The following is a 12958-nucleotide window of genomic DNA, read 5'->3' on the forward strand; positions in this document are numbered from 1 at the left end:
CAACCAATAGAGATGTGACATGTGGAAATTAAATAACAGTATGACCCACTTTGGTGGATGGGCTTTATATATTATTAAGATTAGGATATTATGTTTATGATGATGAATTGATGATTTATCAAACTTTAGCTTTTTCTAAAAATATTAAATTTAAAACTATCTATTAAAATGAAAGTCATACCCTTTCATTTGCTATAAAATCTCTCTCCCAAGTCATCCATAAAACTTTTAAAGGTATTGTTTGATTTAAATTTTTTTTTAGACTTATGTTCTCCTTAAACTTAAAAGGAGAAGCTAGGCCAAACACAATTTATAAAAAAACTCTTTATAAAATAAGGAGCATTTTAGAAAGAAAAAAAGACCAAAGAGTTTTTTTTTATAGAAAAAACAACGTATTTTACAATGGAAGCTATTGTGTTGTGCTCTTATTTTCACTGTCTCTCTATCATCACCTCCATCGTTGCCGCCATTTTCATTGTCACTACCACCATTAACACCTTCCACCACCACCAACACCACCATTGTTATTGTTGCATCAATCGCTACCTCCACCCTCCTCCTCCTCCACAACCTACGCCATCGCCCCACCACCACCTCTACAATTACCGCCACTATCAGCCTCCACCACCACCTCTACGACTGCCACTGCCCCGCATTGTCGCCACCAGGTACCACCTACCACCACCACCATCTCCATCACAGCCATCAACCTCCACCTCCACTGCCACTACCGCCACCTCATCCTCCTCCACCACTACCCCTGCACCCCCACCACCCTCCACTATTGTCATTGTCGCCACCTCCACCACAACCACTTTCCCTACCACCACTTCTACCATCACCGCCCTCCAACACCACAACTATATATCACTTCCATGGCCATGACCATTATCACCTCCAGGTAACACCCGCCTACACCACCAATTCCAGCTCCACCACTACCACCTCCTTCACCTCCAACTCCACCCTCACCCTCCACCACTGCCACTTCCCTTACCTTATCTTCATCATCCACCACCACCAACACAACCTCTACCACCCTCCTCCACCACCTTTTTCAATGCCACCACCACCACTACCACCTTTATTTCCACCACAATCGCGGCAAGCACCACCGCCACCAAGTAACAACCACCTACAGAACCGTCATTATTGCTGCTATTAGGTAATACATATGTTCACCACCAAAATTACCTGACACTTCCACTATCATGTCGCTACAATCAACCATTATCGAAAAATTCACAAACTGGAAAATAACTTATTAATTAAAAGTAGTTCTTGTAGAGATATAAAAAATAAAAATTGACAAATTCTTTTTACTTTGAACTTAAAACTCTTATATTAAACTTTCACTTAAAAGTAGGTTTTTTTTTTAAGGAAATATATATAAGAATGTTGAGAAACCACCCCTCTTAACAATGGGTACTGTAACCAAGCCAATGGGTAAAACAACTCAGACCTACACAAAAAATAACCTCTCAAAATCCTCTAAAACCTTCTGAAAACCTCTAAAACATCCCCACACTTAAAAGTAGTTTTTTATGACAGAAAAAAGTTGGGGCAAATTCTCATGAGTTTCAAGAAAAAGTATTCATAATTTGTGTTTGTTTACTATTGACATTTCTCCCTTAAAACTAACCAACTAAAATATTTAATTTCACCTAAGAAAGTATAGAATCTAAAAAGAATTCCTCTCTTGAAATCCTCATAACTACAAATTATTTAATTTTTTCAATTTTATCTTAAATATCTAATTATTAAAATTTTAAAGTTATTTCATATCTTCAACAAGAGCTATACCAATCCTCCAAGGTTCCCACATAATTCTAAGATTTTGACACCAAATAGAGCTTTTGGACAAGCATGTAGTAAGATTAGTGTCATGATGGCAGTGGTGTAGGGTGGCAACGATTGTGATGTTGGGTCGCAGTGGTAATGATGCAGAGATGTGGTGCTGATCACGAATGTACTCGTGATGTGGATGTGGGAGGAGGTTGGATAATAAGGGGTAGCGAGGTAGTAGAGATGGGGATGTGCAGGCGTTAACTGGGGTTTGAGTGGATAGAAGTGGGGGAGAGGGCAGGGGAGAGGTGGGGCCAAGCAGAGATGTGAGGTCAGGAGGTGGTGATAGAGAGGTGGGAGTGAGAGTGTGAGAGTTTGAGGGGGGGGGGGGGATAGGGGGTTATTTAGGATGCTCAGCGAGAAACTGTCAAAGGTTAGCAAGAGTTGGGACGACGCTAACTTATGAACCTACGAGATTGATTAGACCAACTTTAAATTAGCGTTGATCATAGTCGATGCAATTTGCGTACGAGATGACATCTTAAAATTAAATTTAGGCAAATTACAAAGCTAAAAGGCTAACAACTTACCCTCCCATTTTATGATGCTTTACATTCACATGAGCACATTAAAGTAAGAAACAGAAAATACAGGGTTAATACCTACAATGCAGGGTCATTTATCAGAAGTCAAGTAGAAGTCACAATTGTATCACAAAAAATACTATATTTTGTGGGTCGCCAATAACTAGAGTGTATGAAAAAAGTTGGAAACAGGTGGAGAAAAAGTCAAACCATGAAGGCCACCACCCTAATTCTTAGTAATAGAATTTTTGAGGTAAGAATCTACTTGACTCCCTACTTTCTAGACATTCAGCAATGCACATCGCTCAAACAAAAAAGGAAAGTAGTGGTTAAGTGTCAATTGCTTTCTATTTTTGGTCCCTTTTTCTGACCGTCCATAATCCATTGCTCCTATACCTATATATTAAAGCAAAAATTTGTGACTCAAACAAGTGATGAAAGAGGAAAGCGAATGCAAAAAAACAGAACCAAAGTGCTAGTGAGTGGTTCTTAGTAGTAATAAAAAAGAGACAAGATTTGTGATAATTAATCACAGTTAATTGAAAGATGGCAGGTGGCTTTGTTGCTTCCGGTCCAGCGCGTCAATATGAGGGAAAAATCACAGCATTTGTGTTGATCACATGTTTTGTGGCGGCCATGGGAGGCCTTCTATTTGGCTATGATCTTGGTATCACCGGAGGAGTGACTTCCATGGACCCATTTTTGGTCAAGTTTTTTCCCTCCGTGTATAGAAGAATGAAAGATGACTCACCCAATAAGAGCCAGTATTGCAAATTTGATGACCAACTTCTCACATTGTTCACCTCTTCCTTGTACCTTGCAGCATTAGTGGCGTCTTTCTTTGCCGCCACAACTTCAAGAAAGTTGGGACGTAAGCCCGCTATGTTTATAGGTGGTTTGTTTTTCCTTATTGGTGCATTGCTAAACGGACTTGCTCTCAACATTGAAATGCTTATCATTGGTCGCATATTGCTAGGCTTTGGTGTGGGGTACTGTAATCAGGTAAGCATTAACATCATCGATTGGCCAGTTTGTTTTTAACTTATTTTATGAAATAATAACTTATTTTCAAAAGAAGAGGGACCAATCTAGTTCTAACTTAGGGCTTTTAGTTGAACTGAAAACATGACAATTATCTAACCTTTTCATTCTTTGTGTATGTATTTCTTAAATAGTCAGTACCAGTGTATTTGTCTGAAATGGCACCAGCAAAAATTAGAGGAGCTCTCAATATGGGCTTCCAAATGATGATTACAATTGGTATCCTGATTGCAAATCTTATCAACTATGGTACTTCCAAGCATAAAAATGGATGGAGAATATCTTTAGGTGTTGGAGCTGTGCCTGCAATTTTGTTATGCATAGGATCTCTGTGCTTGGATGAAACACCCAATTCCTTGATTGAAAGAGGACAGCATGTGAAGGCTAAGGAAATGTTGGAAAGGATCCGCGGCACCAGCAACATTGAAGAGGAATATCAAGATCTTGTTGACGCTAGCGAGGCGGCGAAGATGGTGGAACATCCATGGAGGAACATTGCAGCAGCAAAATACAGGCCTCAACTCACATTTTGCAGTCTCATTCCATTCTTCCAGCAACTCACCGGGATCAATGTGATCATGTTCTACGCTCCTGTCCTTTTCAAGATCTTAGGCTTCGGTAATGATGCTTCCCTCATGTCCGCAGTCATCAGCGGAGGTGTCAATGTTCTCGCCACACTTGTTTCTATCTTCACAGTGGACAAGTTTGGAAGAAGGATCTTGTTTCTTGAAGGGGGATCACAAATGCTTATTTGTCAGGTAAAAACTAACAAATTCTAATGCTTTTAGATTTTCACAACAATAATGATACTCAGACATCCAAACAGTTGAACATGCCACATACACCTTCTCTTTCATTTTCACTTATAGTGTCTATAGAGTGTCTGCACTCTTTCTTTGTATGCGTTTAATTTGTAGATGGGTATGATTAATTTATATATGGGTTCATGATCATTGGCTGTAGGTTATTATTGGAATCATGATTGCTTCCAAGTTTGGATTGAATGGTCAGGGATCATTTAGCCCAGCAGAAGCAGACATCCTCTTGTTATTTATTTGCTTATATGTTGCTGGATTTGCTTGGTCATGGGGACCCTTGGGTTGGTTGATTCCTAGTGAAATATGTGCTCTAGAGATTCGACCTGCAGGTCAAGCTGTCAATGTTGCAGTGAACATGACCTTCACATTTATCATTGCTCAAGTGTTCCTCACCATGCTTTGCCACATGAAGTTTGGTCTATTCTTCTTCTTTGCTGGCTTTGTGGTCATCATGACCATTTTCATTTACTTCCTCTTACCTGAGACCAAGAATGTTCCAATTGAAGAAATGAACAGAGTGTGGAAGTCACATTGGTTTTGGGCCAAGTTTATGCCTGATGACATTGAAATTGGTGGTACCAGTAGGCAAAAGTCTGTTGCTTGAAGTTGATTAGGAATATAGACTATGATAGAGGGAACAATAGCAATAAGGAGAAAGAGAGGGATTGGTTCTGCAAATAAAGTGCAGCCTTTTTCATATGTTTGTAAAGAAATTTGCATGCAATTGCAATAATCGACCATTTTTGTTTTTATTCTTATTATCTAGAGATTTTTTTCTAGCTAGCCTCTTGATTTTTGTGTAACATGATAAGATAATGATTAATAGATAATATAGTGAGATTCAAGATACCTCAAACTCTAAGGAATTGTTTGGTTGGAGGAGAACGAAGGGGAGGGGAGGGGAGGGATTTTTAAAATCTGATTTTGTTTGGTTCAAATTTTAGGAGGGGAGGGGAGGGAAATGGAGGGGAGCAAAATCCCTCCAACCTCAACTTTTTGATCCCTCCAAAAGTGGGGGAATTAGGAGGGGAAATAAATTTCAGACAAAAATAGCCCTGCACAAATCTAAAATTCCAACTTTTTATTCTAGGGTTTCCCTTCTTTATTTCACGTTATTTCCTTCTTCTTCATACCAACAGCTGCTGCCCCTCTCTCCACCACCGGCGCTGCCCCCTCTCCTCCGCCGCCGCCGCCTCCTTCTCAGCGGCGCCGGCCCTGCATCCCCGCAACCCAAGTATGTGTTAGCAGCATGATTCTCTCACAACCCTTCTACATGTACTAATTTGTGGAAAGAATAGAGAAGAAATCGGTCATGTTGTACACGGTTTGAAGAATTTTGATGTGTTACTGTTTGTTAGTTCATCTGAATTAAGTTTTGTTCAAATTAGAAATTAACAGTGAAAAAAGTTGAGATTTTGGGTGCAATTCCATCTGGAATTCTCTTCTCCCTCTCTCCACTGTATCTGATTCAACCAGCATTTAACAATAGTAAAATGGCATCCAATAAGGGCTGTCCGCATGCAAACAGGCTCCAAATTAAGTACTTGGGTTAAAACTTAAAACACCTTCAAATGTATTTGGAAACAGATATCGAAGCTACCATGATTGATCTACAAGTTTTCATGCCAAATAGATTTGGGTTGTCAATTTTTCTTTTGTACAGTAATTGGAATCACGTAATTCAGAATAATTAAGCTTGATTTTGGTTTGTGAGGTTATGGTGAAGGGATAAATTATGCAGAATAATTGTTGATGAAAAAGGATGTTATATTGTGTTGTTAAATTTAAGTAAATATATAAAAGGAGATAAAAGTAATTTTAATTATAAAATTTCTTGCCTCCCCTCATTAACCAAATAAAAATAAGTTATTTTTCCTTCCCTCCCCTTCTATGAACCAAACGTATTAACTATTAAGTATTAAAATCCCTCCCCTCCCTTCCCCTTCCCTCCCCTCTCCTCCATTAAAATCCCTCCCCTCCCCTCCCCTCCCCTCCTTTGAACCAAACAGTATGTAAGTGTTTTTAGTTTTAACCAAGCTTCTGATCAAACAATACCTCAGAACGTTAAATAACTTGTCTGTTTTTCAAGCATCTAAAAACTTGGGCCTTCACAAAAAAAAAAGGTTTTCTGGAGAGATTTTAAGAAACATAATTCAACCTCCTTCTCGCGTTTCAATGTGTTAGTTTCAGACCAACCATTTCCTTAGCTATTGTATTGAATCTCATAGTGATGAGATTGGATCAGAGAAAAGTGTTTGTGAATGTAAGATTGGATACTCTCACCATAAATTGTGTGTGAGGTAGACAATATTATTTATAATAATAAAGGTACAGAATATGCTAAGAATATTCTGAGGCATATTATAAAATAAGCATAAATAATAAATAAAGAAAATATCTCGTAGAATATTATGTCTAGTTATCTTTAACACCCCCTTCAAGCTTAGCGTTGGATTGAGACCAACTCGAAGCTTGGATCTAAAAAGTTCAAACAATGGACGAGGCAACGCCTTAGTGAAAATATCAGCAAGCTGGAGAGAAGTATGCACATGGCGAACAACTAATCGACCAGAGATAACCAGCTCACGAGCGAATTGACAATCCAAGTCAATGTGTTTGACATGCTTATGAGCAACAGGATTTTGAGCCATAAACAAAGCGCTTTGGTTGTCACTGAGAAGAAGAGGAGTCGCCGATAACCGAACACGAAGCTCTTGAAGAAGATTAAGCAACCAAACGAGCTCAGAAGCAGTATTAGCCATAGCTCGGTACTCAGATTCACATCTAGAGCGAGAAACAATAGGTTGTTTCTTGGCACTCCAAGACAATAGATTATCACCAAGGAAAATGGCGTAGCCATAAGTAGAGCGGCGAGTGTCCGTGCATCGAGCCCAATCAGCATCACTATAACCAAGAATAGCGGGGGAAGAGGTACGACGAAATGTAAGACCGAAATGTTGTGTGCCACAGACATAACGAAGAATTTGTTTGACAGCCTGAAAATGATCCACAGTCGGAGCTTGTAGGAACTGACTCACAGTGTTAACAGTATATGATAAGTCAGGACGAGTAATAGTCAAGTACTGCAAGGCCCCAACCAAAGAGCGGTAGTGCGTAGGATCTGAGTAAGCATCACCATAGCTGACTAGATGAGAACCATCAGCCAAGGGTGTGGAAACATGACTGGCCTCAAGCATCATAGCACGAGAAAGTAAATCATGAGCATATTTAGCCTGTCCCAAGAACAAGCCATCAACAGTATAAGTGATCTCAAGACCAAGGAAGTAGCCAAACTTACCCAGATATTTAATGGCGAACTCAGCATTAAGACGAGCAATAAACTGAGTCAAAAGAGATGGATCACTACTAGTAAGAATGATGTCAACCACATACACGAGAAGATAGAGAGTGATTCGTCCTTTATAGAAGAAGAACAATGATGGATCAGCCCGACTGCACATAAAACCATTGCTCGTGAGAAACGAGCTCAAACGCTGAAACCAAGCACGAGGCGCTTGTTTGAGGCCGTAGAGGGCCTTGTTCAAACGACACACATGAGTCGGGAGACGAGGATCAACAAATCCAGGAGGTTGTTCCATATAAACCGTTTCAATAAGATGACCATGAAGGAAAGCATTTTTGACATCCAACTGATGAAGCTGCCAATTATTGAGCACGACAAGAGATAAAATAAGGCGTATAGTAGTAGCTTTAACAAAAGGACTGAAAGTAAGAGAGTAATCAAATCCCGGAATTTGCGTGAAACCCTGAGCTACCAAACGCGCTTTTAAGAGCTCAACAGTACCGTCACTTTTGAATTTAGTGCGAAAAACCCATTTACTGCAAACAATATTTGTAGTGGAAGGACGAGGAACCAAAGTCCAAGTGCAATTCTTATGAAGAGCAGAAAGTTCATCCTCCATGGCTGCCAACCACTGAGGATGCTTCATAGCAGATTTGAATCCCTTAGGCTCGGTAACAGTATGCAAAGCAGTGAGAAGACCAGTAAGCTGAGCATGAACCCGATTTGGCCGAAAAATACCATTCTGAGATCGAGTCCGCGATCGAGCAACAACAGGAGCAAGAGGTACCAGAGCCTCAGCAGGAGAATTAGGCGGCGGGGAAGCAGGCGTAGCCTGAGCCACAACAGTAGGGGTAGGCGGCGGTGATGGGGAAGCTGGAGCCGGCGAAGGTGGTGCATCGTCATGAAGAACCGGTGGAGCTGGTAGGGCATCAAAGTCATCACAAGATGGACAAGACAGAGAACTAATAGATGGTGAACTCTCCGGAACGACAGGAAGAACAGGTTGCGGAGATGTAGAAGATCCTGCAGTGGGTTCATAAAACGTAGAAACCACCAAGTCATTGTTTGAATGGTGAGAACCTGCAAAAGGGAAGCATAATTCATCAAATTGAGCATGACGGGACACATAAGTCCGAGAAGTAGCTGGATCGAAGCATTTGAATCCCTTGTGGTGACTGTTGTATCCCAAAAATATGCAAGGAGTACTCCGAGGGATAAACTTATTTTTCATGTAGGGACGCAAGCACGGAAACACCCGACATCCAAAAGGATGAAAATTAGCATACGTAGGCGAAACCTGAAACAGGAGCTGAAATGGAATCTGATTAGACAGCACCTTAGAAGGGACACGATTAATAATATATACCGCAGTACTGAAAGCTTCAACCCAATAGCTAGTAGGGACATGTGAGTGATACAACATAGCAAGACCAAGCTCAAGAACATGTCTATGTTTCCGTTCAACCCGTCCATTCTGTGCCTGAGTATGAGGGCATGAAAACCGATGAAGCACACCAGAAGAAGAAAATAAAGCCTGGACTTTGTTATTAGTGATTTCGGTGTCATTATCTCTTTGAAAAACTTTGATCGACCGGGAGAATTGGTTTTCCACAAAGGCTTTGAAGCGAACAAGGACATCAGAAAAATCAGACTTGCGCTCCAATGGAAAAAACCAAGTAAACCGGGAAAAGTCATCCACAAAAATAACAAAGTAAGAAAATCCGTCAACAGAAGCAACGGGAGACGGTCCCCACAAATCACAATGGATAAGGTCTAAAACTGCAGAAGCCCGTTTATGATTATCATAGAAAACTAAACGCTTACTCTTAGCCATCTGACATGAAGTGCAACAGATAGGCTTAGGCAGAATAGAGGAAACATTAAAACAACCAATTTTATGTAACTGTTGAATAATTTCAAAATTAACATGTCCTAACCGTGAGTGCCATAATTCAAAAGAGGCATGAGGCAATGGAGAACTGGTAGCAAACAACGTATGTGATCCTTGGTCAAGCACATTAGCTTTAGCATTATGATCACGAGTCAATTTGCTAACAGAGACCAGATTGTTGGTTAGCCGAGGCACAACCAAAACATTAAATAAATTAACAGAATGGGAAGCTGAACGAGATCCAATATGAGTAATATGTAAACCAGCTCCATTACCAACAAGAACACGATCATTACCAGAGTAGTCATGAGAGTTCGTCAGCTGAGATAAGGAATGGGTCATATGTGAAGTAGCACCCGTATCCATATACCAATCGGAACGGTTTGAGTTGTCCAACGAACAACCTGCAGCAAATGATTGTGTCAAATTTGCATACTCAGAAGGACGACCCCAGCAAACCGGACATTTAGCAGCATAGTGACCCTGCTCACAACAAATTTGACAACGAGGAGTATAAGAGCCATGGTGACCAGAGCCGCCATTGTGACGACGCTGACGAGATCCTCCATTGAAGTTGCCACGATTTCCACCACGAGAAGCTCCTCCAGAATTGCCACGGTTGCCACTATTGGAAGACTGATGACCAGAAGAGCGTGGCTGATTGCGCGCATGGAAAGCAGTGGGCGGAGGGGTCACTGATTCCTCAAGAGAAGCTTGAAAAATAGCATGGCTCTCGACCTTACAAAGAATGTCAGTAAAGAGAGGTAGAGGTCCCTGATCAAGTTGACTCGTGGAAAAATTTGCATATAAGGGGCCAAGACCACGAAGAAACCAATGAACTTTATCATCATTAGGCATAGGTGCACCAATAGCTGCCAGCTGATCACAAATAGTGCAAAATTTCCAGCCGTATGCAGAAACAGAAAGAGAACCACGACGCATGAGTTGGAGTTCATCACGAATACGTAGTTCACGAGCCTTGCTGCAGGACGCATAAGCAGAGTGTAAAGCGAGCCAAACATCACGAGCAGTGGTTGCGCTAAGAGTCTTAGATAAGGACTCCTCAGTGAGGGAGGAAAGAAGCAGACTGTTGACATGGCGATCTCGAGTCCGCCACTGAGCATAAAGAGGATTTGGAGAAGGAGTACCAGTCTGTGGAATAAATTCGGACGGAGGATCGACCGTAGAGTCAACAATATCATATAAGTTATGATTCTGAAGAAGTGCAATAACCTGTTTACGCCAGAGAAGAAAATTATCTGATTTGAGTTTCACTGTAATCATATGCACCAAAGTGTTAAAAGGAAGTGTCGGAAGAATAATAGTATCTGCCATGTGAAAGAAGGCAAATATAAACTAATGCAAGAGAAAATAAACAAGAATTATCAATTTCCTAATAAGAGGAAAAAGACAGGCCAAAATTTGACTCAAAATATCAGCGCTGGCCTGAAAAAAATTTGCAGGCGCTGTAACACCCCGATTTCGGTGGCGTCACTTTAGTAACCAAAAGTAAACTTAATGCGGAAATACGTGAATATTTTTTTTTCGATATAATAACTAAGACGAGACTGAATTAAATAAAACCCAAATGCGAAAAGCAATAAAACTACTATACAATATATATTTACAACCCCCGTTGTAAGTACCCAACCTCGTCACGAGTAACCTCCAGTGACGGAAAGTAGTAGAAAAGAACGCCCGTAGGCAAAAGGTATAATCCAAAAGAAAGGTCAGGTGTCTGCAACACTGTCCCTCAAAATAAGAATAAGTCAGCCCAGATGGCCTAAAACAAGACCTCTTAAGTCCAACCAACTCTCTGTGATTCCCGTAAAGGAACCACCCAAAAAGCTATAGGTGGGAAACTACCCTGTCCCCAAAGAAAACAAATGATGTTCAGAGCTAAGACTCTACTCCTACACTAATCCCATCTCGAGGAGCTCACACCAGCACTAAAACCTACATGCTAGCATGATCGTCGTCCGAATTCGAAATCCAGAACGACCTAGTCTATGTACACCATCCGTCCTCCGCTCGCTATCGCGATGCGCTCCTGTTCCAGCATCCCAACTCTAGTTTCCCCCGAAGGGTGAACCGTCGTGAACCAGTCCGCCAAAGACATCTGACAAAGGGCGTTTGTCCGCCAAAGCACACACAGAAGACGCGAGGGTCAACTCCAAAGAATTACATAAATAATAGCACCAATAGATATAGATAAGAGAATAGCCACTTAGGCTTATAGCTAGGGATAACATCCTAGGGTTGCATATTCCATAATGAACTTAACAGCAATAATAACAATTAACATGTTCCAAATAGGATTAACAAATAACAATCACACTCGACAACTAAATCAGTATGCATGAATGCAGGATGATTAGTCAAACAACGTCTCCGACTCTCACTCGACACGTCGCCACGTGTTCTAGGTAAATTAAAGTCTCTAAAAGCTTACCCTAAGGTAAAGTCGATTCTGCGAGAAAAGACACTTCTTCACATCAACATAGTAACTCATGATGATCTCCGGATCATCCGACTCATCTCAATCCGATGGTCACAACTGCTCCACAAGCAAAGAGTATCACATACTCGGAAACTACCGGTTTCCCGGACTTATCCCCAGGATAGTCCAACAATTAGGCATGTCAAGTCGATCCAACCCCTTGGGTTGAACATACGGACTCGCACACGCAACTCCCACAATTAGGCATGTCGAGTCGATCCAACCCATCGGGATGGACATACGGACTCGCACACGCAACAAATGACAACGCCAAGTCGATTCACTCAAAGGAGTCGAACATAAGGACGTTGCGCGTGTCCAATGACTATCGCCAAATCGATCCAATCCATCGGATTGAACATACGGATCCGCGCGTGTCGAAAAGTTGTCGCTGAATCGATCCAATCCCTCGAATTGAACATACGGATTCACGCGAGGTAAAATGGCAATCGCTGAATCGATCCAATCCCTCCGATTGAACATACGGACTCACGCGTGCCTGAGTGACTACCGCCGAATCGATCCAATCCATCGGATTGAATATACGGATTCGCGCGTGTCAACAATTATTGCCGAATCGGCCCAACCCGTCGGGTTTGGACATACGGATTCGCGCCGCAAAGTCGAAGATACACCCAACAACATAGCTACTCCAACAGCACAACAACAATAGCTGCTCCAACAGCACAACAACAATAGCTGCTCCAACAGCACAACAACAAACGCTGCTCCAACAGCACCACAACATCTACATACTCGAAGCCTCTCAACTTTCTCAATGCTGGGATCCGACGACACTTCTCGTTTTCCAAAACTATGATTTGCATCCAAAGCTTCCTTCCGAGATTATTACCATTACTTAAAGATTTAGAGGTTGTTTAATGTCTTATGAGTTTTCTTTACAAAATAATTATCCTTTTAGTCTTATCGCAAATCCTATAAGTTCTCGGGATCTCCTAATCCCCAAATGACTCCAGAGAATGTCTCGATCCACAAACATCATAACAAGGCCCGAATCTCATTCGTCCTTTCAAG

The 12958-nt window shown here is 41.3% G+C and overlaps 1 protein-coding gene across 1 annotated transcript; it reads left to right on the plus strand.

Moving 5' to 3' along the window:
• The first annotated feature begins 2813 nt into the window (after positions 1 to 2813).
• Positions 2814 to 5046, plus strand: LOC130735238 (sugar transport protein 10-like). The gene is made up of 3 exons (XM_057587313.1): positions 2814 to 3371; positions 3545 to 4168; positions 4374 to 5046. Exons 1-3 carry the CDS (start codon positions 2916 to 2918, stop codon positions 4830 to 4832), a joined length of 1539 nt encoding a protein of 512 aa, XP_057443296.1. The 5' UTR covers positions 2814 to 2915; the 3' UTR covers positions 4833 to 5046.
• The last annotated feature ends 7912 nt before the right edge of the window (positions 5047 to 12958 follow it).

This window comes from Lotus japonicus, chromosome 2, assembly GCF_012489685.1.
Source record: "Lotus japonicus ecotype B-129 chromosome 2, LjGifu_v1.2".
NCBI classification, from domain to species: domain Eukaryota; kingdom Viridiplantae; phylum Streptophyta; class Magnoliopsida; order Fabales; family Fabaceae; genus Lotus; species Lotus japonicus.